At 34.3% G+C, this 23,191-nt stretch overlaps 1 protein-coding gene across 1 annotated transcript in view; it reads right to left on the reverse strand.

Moving 5' to 3' along the window:
* The window catches only part of LRRIQ1 (leucine rich repeats and IQ motif containing 1), a 216,455-nt gene that overhangs the window by 84,015 nt on the left and 109,249 nt on the right, over window positions 1–23,191 (reverse strand). Inside the window, exons 18-22 of the mRNA XM_037167657.2 lie at window positions 14,838–14,927; window positions 14,053–14,183; window positions 13,418–13,513; window positions 13,073–13,155; window positions 4,225–4,326 (exon numbers count right to left, since the gene is read on the reverse strand). Of these exons, the coding sequence (XP_037023552.2) occupies window positions 4,225–4,326; window positions 13,073–13,155; window positions 13,418–13,513; window positions 14,053–14,183; window positions 14,838–14,927 (502 nt within the window). The remainder of the gene's footprint in view (window positions 1–4,224; window positions 4,327–13,072; window positions 13,156–13,417; window positions 13,514–14,052; window positions 14,184–14,837; window positions 14,928–23,191) is intronic.

The raw sequence follows: 23,191 nt of genomic DNA on the forward strand, positions 1-23,191 counted from the left end.
GCCTTTCATGCACCCCCACTGGGGGACTTGGCCTGCAACCCAGGCATGTGCCCTGACTGGGAATCGAACTGGCCACCCTTTGGCTCCCAGCCCACGCTCAATCCACTGAGCTACACCAGCCAGGGCCTAAACTGTTTTTAAATTTATATTAGTGCAAGCTATGAGAAATAAAGAAAAGATAATTATTCTCCCAGAGTTTTGCCTAATTTAATAATTAGTCTTTATTATCTTCTTAAGTATTTTAGGTTTATACACATTTCAGGGTTGCCTAAGAACATTTGCTCTCCTATCTGCATTTTGTTTGGTTTGTGCTACCTTTGTTTTGATACAGAAGTCATCCCTGTTTCCCTCAGCCATTTATTTACTCTGTGTCTGACTTGGGACAATTCACTTATCAAACTCTAGAATCAGTTTCCTCATCTTTAAGATGTTGAGAGTTACAATACATTTTCAGAATTCCTAGGAAGAGTGAATCTGAGAGTTAAGTAAAACTCAGCATAGTACTTAGCAAAAAACACAGTAAACACTACTAATTGCAATTAATAAAAAAAGATAAAACTAGACTTTTAAGTGACTTGTTAATGATTAAAAGTTTTAAGCACTTACTATGTGTTTATATGGTGAGTTGCAGGCATTGAGCAAATAAATCTCATGTAATCCTCAACAACTAGGTATTGTTAACATCTGATTATACAGGTGGAAGAAAAGTGCTAAATAAGTGTTGGGAACCACTCTGCCTGGTTTCAGGTGTTGTAATCACCCCCCGTGGATAAGGCTGAGTGAGCGACCTTCGGACTGTGAGCCACTAAGGAGACAAAGCTTATCTCTGGCAGCAGCACTGCTTCTGCTTCATCCATCTCTGGCCCCCCAGCGTTTGGTCAGTTAGTCAATGACAGGTACGACCCCTCAGAGGAGGGGCAACCTAAGCCAGACTCAATCACTTGGGAGGCCCTCAAGGAAGGACTCAGGGGGCTGCAGCAAAGATGGGGTGATGGACCCTCACTCCCCAGCTATTCTAACATAGCCTGAGTCCCCATTTCCATCTGGGAGAAGTGCTTCCTGGCTCTAATCCCCTTAAGCCTAAAAACCTATGATGGGGAAGGTGGTGCAGCCCTTTGCCAGCTATAGTGGGTTCCGGGGTGATCAGACATAAGAAAGAATTTGTAAAGTCCTGTGAAGCCTGCTTTGCTAAGAGTGTTTTCATTCATATGTTAAGGGTCCAAGCAGGAAATGAGTATGTCTCCCAAAGTTTTTGCAACCTGACAGACACTGACTCAGACTAAGCCCTCAGATTTCTTTGAAATGTTAGCTACTGTTTGATCCTTGCCACCTGACATTGATTGATGAGCTTTACCTGTATTCCTGTGTATTACAACCTAATAAAAGCCGTTGAGGAAGGGACTCTTGGGCCTTCTCCTTTGAGAGACTGACCACTTCTCCTCCTCAAGCAGATCATGTCTTGGTAGTTTTATTTTCATCCGTGGTGGACAGGGGGGACTTGTGTGTAAAGTTTCCCCCAACAAATAAGAGGTTTACATAATGTCTCCAAAATTGGATAGTCAATAAATGGTAGAATCACGATTCAAACTGTGTTAGACTAACTCGAGAATATACACTTACATCAGTTAGGTTATTTGTGTTCTTATATCAGTGAGAGTAGTTGAAGAGTAGGCCAAGGTTCTGAATGGAACATTTGAGTCTCTCCCTCCAAAAGGAAATATAGTGGGAGATCTTCAAAGTAATAAACATGAAAGTGATAAATCAAAAATCAAATGCCAAGGCAAAATCAGATAGTAAAACCAAAAGAGGGATTATGGCAGTAAAGGATAAATTAAGAAAGGTACCTAACACTAAATAAATATAAATACTATAAATAAATAGACCAAGTAAACCAATGTCAAATCTGTAAAGTCCTCAGACTCTTAATCATGTATCATTTATGGATATGACAAAATATAAAGATATTATATATAGCCTAACCCTAACCCTCCAGCAAAATTTAATTCTGATCTTCCTCATTTATGGAAGGTAAGATGCCCAACTATTACTTTTATTTGAACTTTTTAAGAAAATAAAAAGCTGTTCCAATGTTCTAAATTAGGTTGTGCTAGTGGTGATGTAACATAAATATATCAAAATTCATTGAATTGCACTCAAAATGGGTACATTTTATACAATGTTAATTTTATCTCAATAGACCTGATTTTAAAATGTGTCCTCTCCTGGGAGGCTAACTTTAGCTTAGCTGCTAACTTGCAAGTTGACTTGGCGGCGAGTAAGAGTGTGAGTCTAGGAGGTGGGTGAGAGCAGAGCAGCAGTTAAAGGCAACAGGGGGTTCAACTGGCCAGCAAAGATCAAATCATCTTTGCCTCACTTCTTCCCCTTGAAAAATGGGCAGAAATAAACACATTAATTAGGAAAAAAAGTTCTGCCACGTACAATTGTCTTTGGCAGGCCCATTCCTTAAAAAAAATGTCTTAAAACAACTATTTCTTTGGTACATACATAAAGACCATTCAATGAAATAGTGAAATTAATAAAATGCCACATATACTTGAGGTAGGAAAGAAAGCTAAATACTCTTGTGAGAAATAAAAAAATGTCATATCACAGAGCATATGTGAAAATCTTTCATGTTCTACACTCTTCTTTATCACTATTTGAACTATTCCTAGCATACTTTATATAGGAACACAAATCAGTAAACATACCATGCACACAAGCACACTATTCTTATTAGTTACTTATTTGTACCTTTCATAGGGAAAGAGAAAGTGCAATAGCACATGTTACAATAGATTTCCTCTTTCTGATTCTGAAGTATGTGCTAAGTTAAAGGGCAAAAAAATGCCCTTATTATTCCTTTTCCCAGGCATTTTCTTTTTAAAGTAAGAACACTCTTAGTTAACAGGTAATATCTGTGGAATTGGGATTGATTTTAGCGGAATTCCCACTCTTTCTTTTAAAATAGTAAATGATGAAGCTAAGATTGTAATAAAAAGATAAACCCTGATTAAAATTGAAGCCTTCTTTTATATTGAAGTAAGTAAATTTTTCCATGAAAGTAGTAATATGTAAATATTTTGGCATTTTTCATGATGACCACATTTTTAAATGTTGTACTATGAAAAAATTTAAATCTTAAAAAGTTAAATAAAACAAACCTCCATACACCATCATTTATTCTTCCAACAATTTCAATAATTTGCCATACTTGCTTCACCCATCTTTCTATGTATATATTTATGACTATAAACTTTAAAGATAATTCTAAACCCCATGTCTTCACCCCTAGATAACCAAGAAAATTGTAGACATTCACTGAATAGAAATATAAATCAAGATGTATATATATTTAATCATGCTATGATAATATATAAATTTTAAGATTTAAAATGTATAGAATATAAGTGTATTTGAAAAATTAAAATAAAATTAAAAAATTAAAAATAATAATAATAACAAATAAAGTGTATAGAAGATTAAAAAAGGCAGGACAACTGTAAATGAACAACAGTAAAAAATAAAATGTGCAGTTAAAGAATTGTAAATAGTCCGTTTCAATTCAAATATATTTGACTTCATATTTTCCTATTAGGAATTACCATACAAAAGTATAGGTAAAACTATATTTTAATATTAAAGAGGAGGCAAACTTGTTTTTAAGTTATGCCTGCTGCTCTATTATATTTAATATTTGTTTAATAATGTGAGCCCATAACTCCTCTGAATGCTGAAATCAGAAATATCATCTGCCACTTAGATGTGCAGAATGCTTCACCTAAAAAGTGGGTTAGGCAAGATTCAAATATAGTAAATTATTTAAAATTCCAGAGTTTAATTTTGAATGTTTAATTCAATTTGCATATATTGGCAGTAAAGTATATATAACAGAATATCATTTCAACATTTTATCACTTCTATTGATATAGGCTAATATCTGTCATTGTAAAATTTAATAGCATTATAAGACTTTCACAAAAAATACAAAGAATTTAATTTATGCAAGCATTGATACAAATACTAAAATACTGTGCTAATTAATCACTACACGAAACTGGTATTTTAGCTCCAAGAACCTTATTTTGATTTTTGTTTAGTTATATTTTATATATAATTTTTCACGTATGTACTTCATTACTGCTGAGGATTTATAAACTTTGTTTTAAATACCCTTTTTCATCTTTATATTTTTTTACCTTTCTATCTGTGATTAAACCATACCTTCAGAGTAACCATCTCTTCTGGATTGTACTTTCACTGGTGATTTTGTAATAGAAACTTTATTTTCATTGCTTTTGAATAATGCCAGGCGCACAGTGGCATCTAGACAAAATATCAAGATAAGACAAAAGTTCAGTTCTGGATCATTCCTTCTCTGAAACAGCCATATATTTTTGTGACAATATTAAAAAATGATACACATTCTAGAAAACTATAAAATTGATACTATTTTTTGAAGATTCATAACATGAAAAGGTAACCAACCATTCCCATTTTCTTGGTTGTCTAATTAAACACATACTCACTGCTTAATATGAAAAGCAGAAATATTAATAATGTAAAAAATTTACATTTATGGCATAATACTTTTATTTGGGGAGTTGCTTCACTGTTTATTATTTTAGCCCCTTTCTTAAATTCCCCATATTTCTGCTGGAAATAAAGTAAAATTTCCATAAATGCATAATAGGTAAAAGCTGTTATTATTACAGGAATAACCACACACTCTCTAAACTGTGGGGAGCTGGAATAGCTGAGGTGGAAGAAAGACAAGTACTGGGATGAGGAACAGATAGAAAATGATCTTTCATTAACTTTACAGATAAATTGATAGCTTCTTTGCCCTAATTTAGTATATTGAGTATTTTCTATAACAAAGATGTATAAATCCTATAGCCAAGACAATTCTAAATACATTAATTTTACAAAATAAATAGGATGACTGTAAATTAGCAACCTATTTTTAATTGTCAATGAATGGTTCTATAGAATGTGAAATTAAGAATTTGGTCAGTTGAATTAAGACAAAAAATTTTTGCTTATTGTTGAACTGTGAGAAAAGAAAAATATAAATATTAAGGAGTAGAATAAAGAGTGGAAAATTAGGCATTAAAGAAGGTTAACCTAGTTTTACACCTGAAGGTAATGAAATATTGTATATTAATTATATCTTAAAAACAAATAAATTGTAAGTCACCATAGAAGCACAATTTAGGTCAATGTACATTTATCTAGTGTCTCACATCTTCTTACAAAAATAGACTTTAAGAACTTTTTATTAATATTCAGTGCAATAGAATTAAATGCCCTAAATAAAAAATTAAGATTTTAAATATCATAAACTCTAACATACATATTTTAATTAAATGCTAAGGTAACATTTTTTTAGAATGCAAATTAGAAAGGCAGAATAGTACCTTCAGAGTTATTCCCGAGCATGAGCACACTGAAGATTTCCATTAGTCCACCAGTAAGAATTTACCTTTACTAAGCACGGCTTATATGTTTCACAAAGACTGTTATTTCTTAATATTAGAAAAATATTGGCCAACATTTGGGCACATCTCATAGTTATATATGACCTAAAGTATTATAAGAGTTGGGTGCTTCTATATATATTCAATACACCTATGAACAGTTACAATAAAAAATCCTTGTATGTACATATGTATGTATATGTAATAGAATAACTATTACATAGTATCAAATTTAATTACCAAAAAAATATATTGACATGTCAAAGGGAGCAAGGAGCATTAGTCATCCAGGAAAGACAGGTTACCATGGGCTTACATACTGTAATGATGTTACCTTATTATAACCTGCTGGTCTTTCCTCCCATTCTCCTGGCTTTCTTACCTTTCTTTTTATATTATCTATTTTGTGAGCAAAAACATTACAGTTTGGTGGACCTAGGTTAGATTCAAGCTCCAAGTTATACTTGTTCTATGACTCTGAATAAATTGCTCTTACTCTTGCCTCGTCCTCTGTCCACTAGAAGAATATATTGCTGGAAACAGCCTAAGTGACCATCAGTAAATGAGTGAATCAAAAACTCTGATACATTTACAAAATGGAATACTATGCTGCAGAAAGAAAGAAGAAGCTGCTACCCTTCCCAACAGTATGGATGGAACTGGAAAGCATTGTGCTAAGTGAAATAAGTCAGGTGGTGAAAGAGAAGCACCATATGATCTCATCTGTAAGTGAAACCTAATCAGCAAAACAAATAAGCAAGCAAAATAGAATCAGAGACATGGAAATAAAGAACAAAGTGACAGTGACCAGAAGGGCAGGAGAGTGGAATGAGGGAAAGAAGGGGAAGTGTCTCAAGTCAAAGAATGTGTATAAAGGACCCATGGACAAAGACAACCTGGGGGTGGGAAAGGACTGAATGTGGGAGGTAGGTAGGGCAGAGGAGGGTGATGCGGGGAAATGGGGACAACTGTACTTGAACAATAAAAACAGAAGTAAAGGAAAAATATTGTCTTTATAATATTACTGTGAGATTTAATGTGATAATGTGTGTAAAGCATCAAGCATAGCTGCTCAACTAATGGCAACCAGCAAACATATCATCACAATATAAATAATAATATTTCCAATTTATTATACTCTTAAAAATTATGAACCCTTCATAGAATAAAGTGGGATATGTTGAAAATAGGTCCATCATTGATTTTATTTTACTCATCATAGCACATGGAATAAAACCTATTTATCCTTTATAAGTACTTTGACACTCCCTTGAGCAAATAACAGTATCTTTGTGATTTTATTTCTTAATATGTAAAACATGGACAACAATAGCACTTTCCTCCTATCATTATCAAGATTAAATAAGCTCCCCTGGCTGGTGTGGCTCTGTGGACTGAGTGCTGGCCTGTGATCCAAAGTGTCACCAGTTTGATTCCCAGTAAGGGCACATGCCTGTGTTGCAGACCAGGTCCCCAGTAGGGGGTGCACGAGAGGCAACCACGCATTAAAGTTTCTCTCCCTCTCTTTCTCCTTCCCTTCCTCTCTCTCTAAAAATAAATAAATAAATAAAATCTTTTTAAAAAGATTAAATAAGTCAATACATATAAAATATTTAAAGTTGTCTAGTTCCATTTAGTCAATAAAATAATTTTATTCATCAAGGGTAGATAAAAAGAGTTCTACACTTTCAATATCCTTCTAAAAATATTCTAATTAAACCACCTTAAGTTGATTTAAAACATATGAAAAGATGCTCAACATCACTAGTTATCAGAGATGCAAAACCACAATGAGATGCCACTTTATACCAGTCAAGAACGGCCATCATAAACGAAGCAACAAACAACAAGTGTTGAAGAGGTTGTGGAGAAAGGGGACCCTAATGCACTGTTGGTGTGATTGCAGACTGGTAAAACCACTATGGAAAACAGTACAGAATTTTCTCAGAAAACTAAAAATGGATCTGCCTTTTGACCTGGCAATTTTACTGCTAGGATTATATTGTAAGAACCCTGAAACACCAATCCAAAAGAACCTATGCACCCCAATGTTCATGGCAGCACAATTTACAATAGCCAAGAGTTGGAAGCAACCTAGGTGCCCATCAGTAAATGAATGGATCCAAAAACTATGGTACATTTACACAATGGAATTCTATGCAGCAGAAAGAAAGAAGGAGCTCCTACCCTTTGCAACAGCATGGATGGAACTGGAAAGCATTATGCTGAGTGAAATAAGCCAGGCAGTGAAAGACAAATACCACATGATCTCACCTTTAACAGGAACCTAAACAACAAACAAACAAATAAGCAAAATATAACCAAAGACACTGAACTAGAGAACAGGCTGACAGTGAGCAGAGGGGAGAGGGGAGGGAATTTCAGGGGAAAGGGTGAAGGGTTTGCAGTAACAAGTATAAAGGACACCTGGACAACAACTAGAGACAGTGGAAATGGGAGGGAGGTGGAGAGCACTGTGGGGGTGGGCTGGGATGGGAGTAAAAGACAGAAAACTGTACTTGAACACCAATTAAAATAAAAAAGATCCTTAAATTAATTCCAATATCAAAGGATAATGATAAGCAAGAAACACAGTAATTCTGGATGGGGGAAGAAATCACTTGATTTTGATAGTCCTTGGAAATACCACTGTTAACAAAACACTTTTCTTACCCTCAATGACTAGACAACTGAGTAAGAAAGCTTGGGCATAAGGATACAGTAAAGAGCATGGCTTGTGACATCTTCTTCTTGCCTTGTAAATTCAGGCTTGTACATTTAAATCAATCCCTCTGAGATCATTAATAGCACATCTATCCTGCCTTTTTTGTCTCTGTATCTCCCAGTATGACTTGCCCAGGGTCAGGAGAATACATTTTAATACATCTTTATAAAATTTAAAGAAACACATAAGTAAACTGAGTCTGTACTATGTATGTGGCTCTAGACTTGACACTTCATAGTCATTATCTCATTTAAACAACATAATTTGATTTAGACATTAGAAAGTATTTCCTCCTCTGTGGAATCCTTTTTTAGTTTCTGTATTCCTAATCTCAGTTCACTAGTTTATCTAATTCTCACTAACTTCACACAGAAAAATCTGAGTATTATCCATTTTCTGTATGTGCCAAGAACAACAATTTTGTAAAACAGGTTTTCTGTGAGGGCTGAAGACATAATGTTTTATAAGTGAGTAGCTACATTTCATGATCTTATAAGAAATATTATCTACTAATTTAAATTTGCCTTCCCATATATAAACATCCACTAAAATGACTACACTACACATACACAATCATATGCATACACACAGTCAAATGTATTTAGGAACTTATCTCTTTCTGATTTGGCTATCAATTACTTACTGACCACCCACCACATTTCAGGCATGGTAGCAGATACTGGGAATCCAGTGGGCAGCAAACAGAGTCTTGGCCTCAAGGACCTTACCATTTAAATGGGTTTTATTATAGTTTGGTTGAGTGTACAAGAAAGTAGCATTTGATCAAAATTCTTGTAAATTTCTTTTGAAAATCACTGAGGCAAAGAAAATAAATCATCAATAAACTTCATTTTACCACAGTTCTGTCAATACTATTCCCCTTTGATCCTTCGCTCTTAACAGTCCTTCATTGTCCTACCATTTTGCAACCTGATCGCTTTGCTGCAGCCTATAAACTGATTAATTTACATTCAAATGGTATCCTGTCTTATTTCCTAGTTGGCTTAATTCTTGGCTATAACTGTTACCAGCACAGTCTCAAGTTATTTTATTCATGGTAATAAAATCAGTGAATATTGAATGCTTAACATGTTCTTAAAACACTGTGCTAGGTGCCAAGTGATACTTATTCCTAGTCGTGGCTGTATACTTGTAATAAGGTAACCTCATTGGCTTCAGCCTGCTCTTTCTCTTATCTAATTATGAAACTCAAAATGCATGAATATGATATATATTGAAAAACATTATGTCTTCGGTCTTATATTCTTATCCCTTAAGCTTCTTACCATCTGCTCACCAAAATTCCTATGCTTGGAACTCACCCTCTCGGTGGAACGTTCCATGTCTAAACAAGTCACTCACTCTCTTTCCCCACCTGGCTCATCTCAGCCTTGCTACCAGTTATACTCACTGCCTTTAGGTTACTGACCTGCATGTTTTCAATAAACCAGCAACTCTCACCTTGCACGTAGGACTGCAGTGCTAAACTCTAAGTTCCCTGTGTACCTGCTCATTTTACAGATCACAACATTCTGAAGTTACTTTTGTGCATGAGGCAACAGTAAAAACAAAAAGACATACAAATAAAAACCCCACAAAAACAAGGCTATTCATATTTGGTTTGTGCTATATCCATCATGAGGGAAATATCAACAACTCACTAAGAATAGCAACAGTCAGAACCCAAACCCAAACTTGAGTAAACAAGTCATGGTGGCTTCTTACAATTTTAGATTTACTCCTGTGGTTTCCAATCAATTTCTCTGCCTCTACCCCTGCCCTTCCTCCTTCCTCCTCCTGCTTATTCTGCATAAAGCAGATGGGCTCATGTATCCCCACAGAAGTCATCAGCACTGAGTCTCCCCTGATGGCTGCTCACACTGCATGCTTCCTCAGCTCCTCACTGCTTCATTTACCAGCGTTCTCTGCTTATTATTCCCCTACCTGAAACTTCCTTTAAATAACTGACCCCATGCCTTTCGCCCAATTTTCACTCTCATCATAAATCAAATATTGTTATCTCATATATCTCATGGCTAATAAATACATGTACAAGATACAAAAAATGTGCTTGCTACAGAGCAACTTGCTTTAAGATTTTTCATGGCAGAAATTCGAATTAAAGCCTCCATACTCCATGCATTTATGCTTCGTCTCCTTGAGGATTATGCCTTTGTTAGATTTAGCATTTAACAGGTTCCACTGAATTAAAATTTTTTATTCTCTGAATCCCCCCCATCTGCCACCTTCCCTTTGAGGGAGAAACTGGTTCGTCTCCAGCAGTTTCATGGAGCAGGGTGCCCTCTGGTGTCTGGAAAGTTTCAAGTTGGCCGGTGGTCCACGTAAGATAAATCTCCATTTATATTAGAAAAGCATTAGTTAATTTTTCAGTTCAGAATTCAGTTGCAGAATTTAAATATTTAAAATATTATTTTAACGTATTAGTGAGTGAAATTTTAAACGATGGCCATTACTTTATGCAGATTCAAATAAGTTAATAGCATATCACACAGACTGACTAAATTTAAAACTAGAAAAGTACTAGAAAATGATTTATTGTTTAAGAAGAAAACCTGAGTTACGGAGTCATAATAATTTGCTCACAGGGACATAAGTGTTACCTCCTCGACCTAGTAGAATATTAAAGCACCGTAACGGGAGAAGCTTCCCCTGGTACGTTCCTTCCTGGTTTCCACCTTTAATCTTTACTGTGACTGTTTCTACTCTGTCTAGGCTGGGAAAGGGGAGTAGGGAGCAGAGTAGGGAGACTTACGGTGCCATGAAGTTTTACACTTTGGAATTTAGTTTTTTGAAGTATCTTTTACTTCTTCGATCTAATGGTATTTTGATAAAACAAAAGAAAAACAAAAATTTAACAGAGAGATACAGGGCCTCACACAGTCATGAAAGGCAATTGGGTTTACAAGTCATGGAATCGGAGTAGAAAGAAAGCCAATGAAAATTATACAATTACCATTTAGGGTTTTTACCTAACAGTGGTCATGCTTAATGACCACTCTCAAAATGTTAAATTTTAAAAAAAATGTTAAATTTAAGATGTAGTTGTTACCTTGAATGTCTAGTTGTACTTTTTTTTGTCGTTTGTTATCCTACCATGCCCCCTTGTGACAGATAAAGAGGTTTAATTTTTGCCTGATAATAATTATGTCTAATTTGTGGCCATTGAAGCAAAAAATTTTATATATGATCATATATTCCTTATTTGAACTTTTGCTCAAACGTATTATTTACTATGCTTTGAATAAATATTCAAAATGTATTCAACATAAAACACAATTGCTCAATTATAAGAATTAGTAAGAAAGACTCATATATAATATATTTCCAGGGAATGACTCTAACAGAAGGAAGTTTTCCTTAGCCTCACTGTCAGAGACTAACTGTAAATATTTTAAAAATAATAATTATTTGATGAACATTGTCTGAATCAGTTCTTAAGCCACTTCTGGTACTTGAACTTGTCACAGGAGTTTCAGAAACTTCTATTATTATCAGAACAACTGCTTACATAATGTTTTGATAAAATGGTTGAGTAGAGATACACATCAAAACAATAAAAAAAAGTATATCAAACACCCTGATTTACTGCACTGGTTTAAACTTCCCCAGGACTGCAAACCTCACCATTGTTAAGGGTTTGGGTTGCTATTTCTCTGGGTAACTACCTTCTACTGCTCAGTTCACAGAGTTCTGATAAACTCCCACAGGGTTTTTCAGAGTAAGTGAGTGGGAGGCACACAGCAAGTTGACAAATGAAACATATATTTACATTTTCTTTAAAAATGCTTAAAATTTCAGTATTTTAAACCTGAGAAACTTTTAGTACACAATAAAAATATTAGTTATCTCAAAAACATAAGAGATACAATTAAGATATCACTAAAATAACACAAAAAAGGAGAGTTGAACATTTGTGAATATAAAAGTGAATCATAATTACTTTATACAATGGCTAGTAAGTGCTATTTAGCCATATTTTGGTTATTTGCATTTGTTTTTTTCAATTAAGTACATATTACATACATTTCTTAGAATTCTACTACTGAACTGATAATCAAAAAGAATAAATAGAAAAAGTAATAAAGATAAAATTAACTTTTGAATGTTTATTTACATGTCTTCTATGAGTTCCTCAGTAAATATTAAGTTATGAGTAAATGCAAAGTTATATGCAATATTCAAATAATTTTAAATGGTTTTAATTATAGGTATAAAAATCATAATAACCTGTTATCTCTTATCTTGACACCTATAAACTACTCCACATATTAAGTTGTTATACTATCATAATTAAAGTCATCCAAAGAACAGTAAATGATTTAAAGAATATCTTGGCAAGTGGTAGAAAAGATGCCTTGGAACACTTCCCAAGCCCTGCACAACAGTGAAAGATATATGCCACTGTGCTCCATTTCTAAAATGTCAAATTGGGAGGTGTTCATGGCTGATATTTGTCAAACTGGTGAGTGTATAAAGTTTATTGACTAAACACGCAATTTAAAAACACAGAAAGGAATAAGCCCATGAAACAAATGCTCTTTAAAATCAACTTTTGCCAAAATGAATCAGCTTAGAATATTTTCAGGGTACAATAGATAGAAGAAGCAATAGCAAAATTAATAAGCAAGAGAGAAAAGTGAAAATAACATTTAAGAGTATAACAAATCATGTAATAACATTTTTCTTTAATTTTCTTGTTTAATTTTAGAATTATGACCTTAGAAATACTCATATCTATGCATTTAATTTCCATTTTTATTAAATACAATTTGTTTAAAATATTTTAAAAGAACTCATCTTCCATATCAAACACACAGCTATTATTCAAAGAGCTTTGATTACCCACCTAATTTCTTCCTTAATTTCTTTGATTTCATTTTCTGTGCTCTCTTCAGCATTTGCTGAGCAGTAGATATATCCTTAAAGCCCCTATTAAAAGATGGAATTTAATGAAGGCAAAACAAATATCTGGACTATAGTTATAAAATGCCTGTACATATAAACATACATATCTAAATTATATTAAAACAAATTTGGATTTCTATTTCAGAATCTATAATTTAGAGATACACAGTTCCTTAAAACCTAAGAGAGGTATTCTTGAAATCTTAAAAAAATATCTGTTTTGGAAATTTAAATGTCTTTCATTTAAAAATTCTCCTAATATTTTAGTGTAACATAGATTACATACCATTCTTCTGAAATTTTTTCCTCTTTTACAGATTTTAGCAAACTCTCCCTGCTGGCCTTCGATTCAGCTGTCCAGGATAAAGTTCTATTTTCTGATCTAGCAATGGAAAAAACCCCACACAACTGAATCAAGATAAGTATGTCAGCACTTTTTAAAACTACAAGCTATTTATGTTGTCACAAACTTGAAAATAAAATCCATTTAAGTTACAGAAAAGCTTTATCTTGAAAAGCAATAAATGTCTGCCATTAATTTAAAATGTTTACATTTCAATTACTTGAAGCATATTTCAATACGTTTGTCGAAAGAAATGAGGCACTGGAATTTTTATTCTAATCCTTATCTCAACCTATATAATAGAATTTAAGAGTCTACTTATTTACAATACAATTAATTACATTATTTTACTGACACTTAAGATTTGTAGTTGCTTCAATGAATGTACCTTACGTATTTTTATTACACTGAAAAGCCCACAAAATAATTATATTTTGACTTTAAATGTTCTTCCATCTTTTAAACAAGTAAAGTTGCTCCTATTTTCATTATTTTCCTACTTTTGTAAATAATAGTATAATATTCTTCATAAGAATGTCATTCATGGGTTAATCCTCTAAGAGAGGAATTCAACTTACCTGTCATTAAACTGCGTGTGTTCCGATGAAAACAAATTTTCTTTCTCATTTTCTTTCTCATATAGCCATGCTTGAGCTGGATGAGTTGGTAAATTAGATGAAGTATCATCATAGTTTAAGGTTCCAGAGAACTTATCAGGAAAAAAATGTACATAAATATAAAATAAATGGAAAAATTCTAGCATTTATATTGCATTATTTTCACATGCATAGAGCAAGTAGTCTCCTAAGGGAAACATATAAAAATTGAAATTATAATAAAATTAAATTTATGGAATACAGATATAAATATCCTTTGTTGTAGGATGAAGAATATGCTTTTTGGTATAGTTTGCATATACAAAATGATTAATTGCAGAGTTCTTAAAAATATCTCAGGAAACAAAAACTTCAAAGATTATCAAATAAATAACAGATACTGCAGTCCATTGACCTCTGACTGAGAATCTTCAGCTGTTGCCCTCTTAATGCATATTTTTATATTTTTAAAGTGCTTTCAACTAGTGATTTTTAGTCTACTGCCAAATATGCAGCTGAACTGTATCATTTTTTTTGCTACTGTGAAATAAAGTGTTGAAAGAAATCCAAAATAAAGAAAAAAATTAGGAGCAAATGAAAGAAAAGCTAGATGAATAATTACATCTGGGGATGCGGAGGAAGTCAGAGGCTTCTAAAAGTAATTGTGTTTTTCAAGTCAATAAATTGTATTATTAATCACTGCAAAATAGCACAACCTTAAGAAACGAACACAGATGGAGCACTAAGAAGTTTCCATGACATGTTACCTTTGGCCAATGCTGCCGGTCTGGGAGAAGCTGTGTTTGTGAAGGGAAGCAGGCGGAATCGAAAGCTAGCCATTCTTTCTCTAAGGCAGCCTGCACAAATAATAACATGAATGTACACAATTTAGTTTGCATAACTTTTACAAAGAGTATTTAAATTGTATTACATGCTACTAAATTTGAGAAAGTATATCAGAATTTCTATTTATTGGAACATTTGCTACTTACTACTGTAAGATGTTATATATCTATTTAATGCAACCATTTTAAAAAGTGGGATAAGAATTTTTTATCCCCAGTAGAATAAAGTGAGAACTCTAGTATTCAGTGCTCAAAAAATAAGAGGTACAGACTTTTCAGAGTATTTAACTGTTTGATATCTATAAGACAACTCTAGATGTAACTAAGGGAAATAATCTATTAGGTCTTTATAACGTAAATTATATTACCTTCCATTAAACCTCACTATTGAAAGTGTATAGTATTTTATCACATTAGTATCAGTTTTTCTATCAACACTATAAGATATATTTACCAAATATTTTTACAAAACTTCACAAATTTTCTGCATGGGTGGCAAAATAATTTTATGGCACTATAAGCAGCATGGTTCCTGATATTATATCTTTAATTTAAATGTTTGAATGAAAATATGTATTTAAATTTTGCAACAATCCCATTTCATATCCCTTCACTCTTTATCTTAGAACATCTTTATTTATGTGATTTACAAATTTAATTTATCTTTCCGTAACAGGACTCTACTAGTTATGTTAGTATCTCTAATTTAAGATGTAATTACCTAAATTTTATTTGCTTGAATGATCTAATACAATATAAAGTAAACATCCATGGTTCTATAATGTATTTTTTGAATCTGTATGAAAAAGGATGATTTACTGGAATACCAGTAAATTTGTTTCTGAAAAGGGTCTAAAATGATCAAACATATTTATGATTTAAAAACTAGAATGACTATATTCTGTGGAGACTTAAATGAAATTTTCCATTTATACAATTGCATTGGTTCTTGAGCATTGGGAAGGGAAGACACTAAGTCATCCTGACTACAGGCTAGCAGTGCCATGACAGACTTCCATTTGCATTGCATTTGGTCTTAGGAAACAATCAAATTCATGTTCTTTGTATATCTATGAAAAGAGGACACCCCTAGTTAGTTGTTAGGTGCATTGTCCAGATCTTTCTAGGCAGAGATTATATATATTGCAGTTATATACCCGTTATTTCTGGCTTAATACTGCTACTTGATGCAAAGTAAAAAGTTTCCAAGCTCAGATTTTTTAACTCCTTCTTTTGAATAACAAATAAAGAAAAATCCAGATCTATCTCAGGAGAGAATGAGGGCTAAATCATATCAGCTATGATCAAGATAACAGAGCAGGAAGCACCAGGAACCTGTTTCCCAACTTGGACAACTGCAGTGGCAGAATCTGTCTGATGCAGCTATTCTGAAACTCTGGAGTCTACTGGAGGCTTGTAACTTCCAGGGGAAGATTTGGATGGCAAATTGAGGTTAATTTTGGTCAATTTCAGCTCTTACCACAGTAGCAGCTATCTATCTTCCACTCCCCACCCTCTAGGCAGGCAGCTGTTCAAGTGTTTGTGGAGCAGCCTGTGCACAGCTTGTAGGAGTCAGGGCAGACAATGAGAACTCTGTCCTCCACATATTGGGGATCTACGCCCTAATCGCTGATTGCGGCTTCTGATCACAGAGGTGCAAAAAGCCTTTGTTGTTGCACATGCTCTATTGTTGTAAGCCCTTGCTCTACCAACGAAGTGATTTCCAGGGGGCTTACAGGGTTGGTGCCCTTCTAGGTCCTTATTTTTCTCCTTTTCCTCTTTTAGAATCCAGACATCAAAGCATATATTATTCAATAAATTTTTTAGAAGCATAAAGCATTAATACAAAATGCTAAAGAAACTTTTAATAATTATATAATCATAACCAAATAATGTTACCAAGACTAATGATTTATATGAGTTCAAACTTATTAATATAAAGTATTTTTGGCAGTACCTAGTATGTTGAGGGAAAAAATGTGAAAATGTCAGGAGGAATTGGCCAATACTGTAAATATACTACTGTTTTAAAAATGTATATTAATATATCATGCTTACCACTGGCTATTTATACAAATGCCAGTTATTGCTTAAGAATGCCTTCTATTCAGATATTTTTTAACTCATAAGTGAGGATCTGGAAATATTTTTGGCTACTAGAATACTATTATCAAATATGTATTAAAAATGAACTTGAATTTAGATAAATCTGCAACTGCATGGTCACAATTGAGAATCTGCTATATATACTTGGCTTTCATCACAGAAGAAATCAGTATTTTATACTCCAACTTTGAGAGACTAGAATATAAAGCTATCAGAAAGAGGAACTGCAAAACTCAATATTTATTTGTATATTAATATGCAAAGTTGTTCATGCCACCCAGTGTCCACCTTTTATTTGACGCACCCCACTAGGATCAGACTCGTCTGGACTGGTAGGTCAGTTGGAGTTGAACAGGGCCTAGAAGTTCTAAAAGCCGTGACCCACTTGATTATCCCACCCCCTTGGGGTCCCCCTGCCTGCCCCTCCACTTCCCTCTTCTGCCCAAGTTGATTCTTGCTAACTTCCCAAAATTCTTTTGATACTTTCTGATAACTTTTCTAGCATCTCAAAATTCTTACAGTTTGGAAACCTAGCTCATTCTGAATCCTAAATCCCACTTTCTAAACCCTCTCCTTCATCATCATTGGAAAAGCATAGTTACTCATATGGTTGGGGATTGTTACTGTTACATATTCCATAGATGCTCCTTTTCACTAAACCAAATACACTGTCCTTTGCCTTTTCCTTTACCTATAAACTTAGGTTTTGTTTTTTCTTTTAATTTTTTTCCCTCAATGTACTATAAGAGGCAAAACTCTGTAAAGGTAATTTGAGACAGGGATCAAACATGGGCTCCAGAGCTGAACGTTGCCTCGCTTAATGCAGGTTGCCTCCTTCTCAAACATCATTTCTGCACACTTATTGAATTTGACTTTGGTTTGAGACGAAAAAGCAAATCCAAATTTGACAGTGGTTGTTTTTTAATTTTTTTATTAATGATATGCTAGTTTTCCTCATCTTCTCTGGTTTAGGGACTCATAACTTTATTGGTTCTTTATATTTGGCTTCTAAAGAGCATGTGTAAAAGAGAAAAATTCTATTAAATTAAGTCGATAACTATAAATATCAACCAAAACTTACTTAACAATTTAAAAGATATGAAATGAAAGTGCCAAGACATACATGACTACACCACATCAGATCTAGCACACCTTTTATTTTAGATATCTATTATGTTGTTATATATATTTCATGCAAAAAATGACTAAAATTCCCCACATAGGAGATTGAGATCTAGGCTCATTAAAACTTCTGCTAAAATAATTCTTTTAAAAGGGTGATACATTGTGACTCAAGGACCAAGAAAATGGTCCTTGTTCATCGCTGTTTCAGCAGTCCAGTATGAGTATTATGTAATAGATGCTTAATGTTGAGACAGAATTCTCCATGAGTCTCCCACATTTCTGTATGTTTTATGACAGCTTTCCCCACCCAGACTATCTTTTTAAGGATCTGTGTACAGCCAACAGCCTGGGAAGAGGAGATAGTGTCTCACCCTATCTTACAAGGCACTAACTCAGCGTTACCCAGACTCCCAGGGTTTGGGACACATGGATTCAAATGATGGGGTTTGGGCATGGTTCACAGTGGAGGAAGGAGCTAAAGTTGTCTCTTGGGTGGGGCCCTTTAGGTCAATTCAATGGATTTAGTGTAAGCACCTCTACTTGGTGATGTCCAAAGCTTTCCCTGTATAGATGATATCTTGTTGGCTGTATGTAAATTATATCTCAATTTAAAAATCCTTAGCTTCATTGGCCCTGATTATGGTAAGTATTGTCACATATAACTGCATTCAGGAGCTGGCTGATAAATCTGAACAAAGTTCTGGAGCTTACATTCTGAGGCCTGTTTACCAAGTAGTTTCTTGGGACTTGTCCATGTGGAAAATGTACAACACTCAGTCTCTTCAGTAACCAAGGAAAAACTCCAGTTTCTTCAGCCCGTTTACCACAAAAAAAGGGAGCCCAACATCATATTGGACTCCTTCAGTAATGGAGATAATACAAATCTCTGCGGCTGATGATTTGGCCAATTGGAACCTCTGGCCTCCACCTGGAGACATCCCTGTGGTTTTGGATGCAGCCTTTCTAATACGGATACCAGATATATATTCTGTTTCTGATGCGAGGCTACCAATGCACACCATACTCGTGATTTCTGAAAAATTTACCTATTTGTTTTGTGGTAGAGGAGGTCCCATTCTGTGGATCCTTGCCTCTGCTTCCTCTTGAAAACTTGATTATACCCATTGCACCTTCAACACCTCACCATTGTTTATCTCTTTTTGGATTGTCTATCAGCTGACTTTGGCCTTAAAACTGTGCTCCTTGAAAGTACTTTGCATAATTTTTCACTAGAGCCTGACAGTTTTATGCATTTTATCACAACAGTTACTCAACAATGAGCTAGCTAATAGTCTGACTCCACAACTCTCACTTTCTTCTTTCCACACAAAATAAAGTCATTTGATCAGTTAACTGGGGATCAGAAAGTGATCAACTGCTACAGCTACTTCCTAAGTAATGATTAGAAAAAAATGTATGGAAGGTAATACAGACATATTTTGACAAGTCAGGATTCTTTCCTGATCATTCCTGCTTGAGAGATATATTTATTTTCTACAATAGCAAGACCCAGGCTAGCATAATTAACATAATTTCATGGTGAGGCCTGGCCAAAGGGGGTTTACAATAAGTTTTATAGTTAAGTTTATTAAAATGCACTTGTTCCTCTTGTTCCCTATCCTTCCAGACAAAAGGTCTAGGTGTGGGTGGAGAATGATTAGAAAAAAGGTAAGTTGTAGCTAAATGAAATGGAACACTCTAATTTTTTGAGGAGATGGATGGAGAACAACCTCTTGGTACCACTGAAGCTAATACCTTAGGTTCTGAGAGGTATAGGAAAGGAAGAGACATTAATGGCCTTTTGTCCTTCAGAACTACCCCCAAAGCCTTCAGCCACAAGAAAAATTCCCCCCAAACTGTAAGAGCCTTTAATTTAACTTATTTCTGGGTCTGCCATACCTTTCTAGGAGATTGTGGAACAGAATTTGATAGTCATTTCCCTTAAGTTTACTGAGAAGTCTACCATGACAACAGGGGACATGAGAGCAGGAACAGAGCACAAATCCTGCACCTCCCATCTCTGAATGTTTCCTCCACCCCCATTCTCAACCATGCCATGGACCGGACATATCCCACTTGAAAGGTGTCTGGTTCATCAATCATCTTCAAATGTTTATGGAAATAGCACTATGGCCTGGAAAGTATTTCAGTCAGCCACAACTCACTGGCCTGGGTTGTTTTTGGTGGCATGATTTCATTAAACTTCTTCCCCAAGAGCCAAGAAGGAGTCGGTAATATCTAATACTACAGGTGTCCCTGGATTAAAGTTTCAAGTCTACTTGGAAGGTAAATTCTGAAATGTAAGGGTAAAACTACTGCGCTATTAATCTTAATTAAATGCAATGGTTTTAGTCCTAGCCTCTGTTCAGATTATTCTGAGCAGCCACTGGGGTGCATACTTATGGGGAAATCTGCCATGTAGAAAAAAGGGTAGATATTGTTGGAGACAATTTTCACTGACCTCTAATAGTTATACGCATTATATGGTAGCTTTTGTTCTGGACTCTCTTCTCAAAGATGTTAATATAGCTACCAGCCTTGAAAGATGAAGATAGTCTTTTAGTGTTTCCCTCTGAGCCAGAAGTCAAAATTTGGTTTTTGATATAATAATAATGAAATTCTCTGGAGCATAGGATGGGCAGGTTGGCTAACATCCCTTTATAAAGGGATGCAGTTTCATAGGCTCAGGATTCCTAGGCAAGAAATTCTTCAGATTCCTCCCTGCAGAACTTGGGGGCCAAGGTTAATAGATATGAACATGAAACTCCTGCTGCCTGATATGACAAGTAATAAATATCTCATATCTTCTGCGAGCACCCATGAATGTGTAGCAGCTTAAATCGTCTGACTGCATGCAGGATAAAAAGCTCATAGCTCTCCTAGCTTTTGGTACTTAAGAAATTATGGTAAACCATGCTCAATAAAACTAAAGCAAATTGACTCCTGGTTATTAGTGCCCCCTTGGTTAACTATTTGTTAAATGCAATCCCATTTCAAAGAGGTAACAAACTAATACAAAAATTTCATGGCAGATTGACACAAATGTTTTGATACTGGCTAGTTTATTAATTTTTAAAAATCTTTTAACAGCAATTATAATATACTGCAAATATCCAAATATATTTCTGATGTCATCTAAGCTTCAGTCCATGTTATATCTGTTTATATGCCTATCCCATCCCCAAGTATGATGCCTGCCATATTGTAAGCATTTAGTATTTTTGTTGGCTGGAAGGGAAAAAATAAGTTCGAATAGATGTTATATGTGACACTGTGATAAGTTTTAAAAAGAGAAATATGGACTTAATCCAAAAGCAACTATTTTATTACCTAAATAAGTGATAAAAGGGAAGTCCTGGTTAAATAAGTCTTATATTTCTAAACAGAAAAGTTAAATAAAGAAATAGAAAGTATGGGGACAATTTGGTTATGCCATCTGAAGTTGTAAGATTAATTTAAAAATAAAGTGGCAGCAATTAAAAAAGGGTCAAAAATGTCAAAGGAAGGCAAAGCAAAAATACCTTCCTAACTGGTACGTGGCTTTAATTTTTAGCTTTACTAAACTATAATCTCGGCATTGCAAATAAATTCATCCACTTAAAACAAAAACCTTTAACTTCCTTACTAAAATCCCATAAAAATATTCTATCACATTTGAAATAAAATTCAAAGTTGTTGACATTATAACCTAGGCTCTACGTGGACTAACATTTGGATATTTTGTTTGTTTGTTTTTCCATTACTAATCATTTCTACCTATTGTTAATTTTCAATAACTTTAATATACCATGGAAGTTCCTGTTTCAAGACTTCCATACTTGTCTTATACTTCGCCCAGAGAAGTATTACCCTATAGCTATTCCTTTACCTTATTTTCATATCTATATTATAATGTTATATCTTATTCAGGCCTTCCCTGACCTTCTAATCAGATTATATGCTCTATCCCTAAGCCTTTCTTATTTTTATAGTAATTTTCAATATCTTATAGTGTGCTGTATAGTTAGTTATTTATTCACTGTCTGTCATCTTGGGTTAAATTTAAACTCTGTAAGGTCAGGATTTTATCTCTCTTGTTTACTGTGGTAAAAACAATGCCTGAAACATTTAAGATAATCATTGATTTGAAATATTCATTTACAAATATTTTGTTCTGTTTTATCTTTGATTAGAATTAAGATCCTCTTGAAAACATCTATAAATATCAAATTAAAAAAAAAAAACCTCAAGAGTAATAAAGCAGTCAGAAGTTAAAGAAACAAGATCCCAGAGAGTAGGGTTGCATACTGATGTAAATTGCTGATGTAAACTCTGTATTTCTCTCCATTTTCCTTCAGGGAAATTCCAATTCTATTAACAGAAAAGAGAAGCCAAACAGAAACCTGAGGCTGGCTGGTAGCAGTTTCACTGGGATGAAGAGACAGAGGTTGATGTGCCGGGATGCCAAGACAGAACTGAAGGGCCGAGGTCCCCAGGAGTGGGGAACCACAGAAATGTGAGCTCAGTCATGCATAAAATTTTCCTTCGTGCCTTTGCCAATTCAGAGCAGTGCATGGGTAGCAGGGCGACCCAGATCAAAGTGCAATGGCAGCAATGGATGCTAAGAAACTAAAAAGACATTTGGTCTGTTACTTGATGCTTTCTTGAAAGGAAATAGAATTCAGAGACAAAAAAACGTGAAGGTAACCTGGTAAACATTTCACTTTCAGTTGAGACATCACATTGACTCAACATTAAGAGAAACCAGAAATACATCAGCCCTAACAAGGCTTGAAAATAAGCCTCAAAAGGATCTCTGCCTATATAGTATCTGCCTGCCAGAATAAAATTAAAGCCTCTTTAAGGAAAGAAAACATTTCCCAGAGTCTTTACACTTTTACATATATTTTGATACTTAACCAAAATTCAATGCTAAGAAAGAGAAAAGGCTGACTCAAAATATAAGAGATAATCAATGAAAATAAACCCACAAGTGATCCTGGTGTTTCAGTTAACTGAGAAAGCTTTAAAATTACCATATTACTATGTTCAGATTATACATAGAA

The sequence above is a fragment of the Artibeus jamaicensis genome, unplaced genomic scaffold (assembly GCF_021234435.1).
Source record: "Artibeus jamaicensis isolate MK-2021 breed Jamaican fruit bat unplaced genomic scaffold, CSHL_Jam_final scaffold_584, whole genome shotgun sequence".
NCBI lineage: Eukaryota > Metazoa > Chordata > Mammalia > Chiroptera > Phyllostomidae > Artibeus > Artibeus jamaicensis.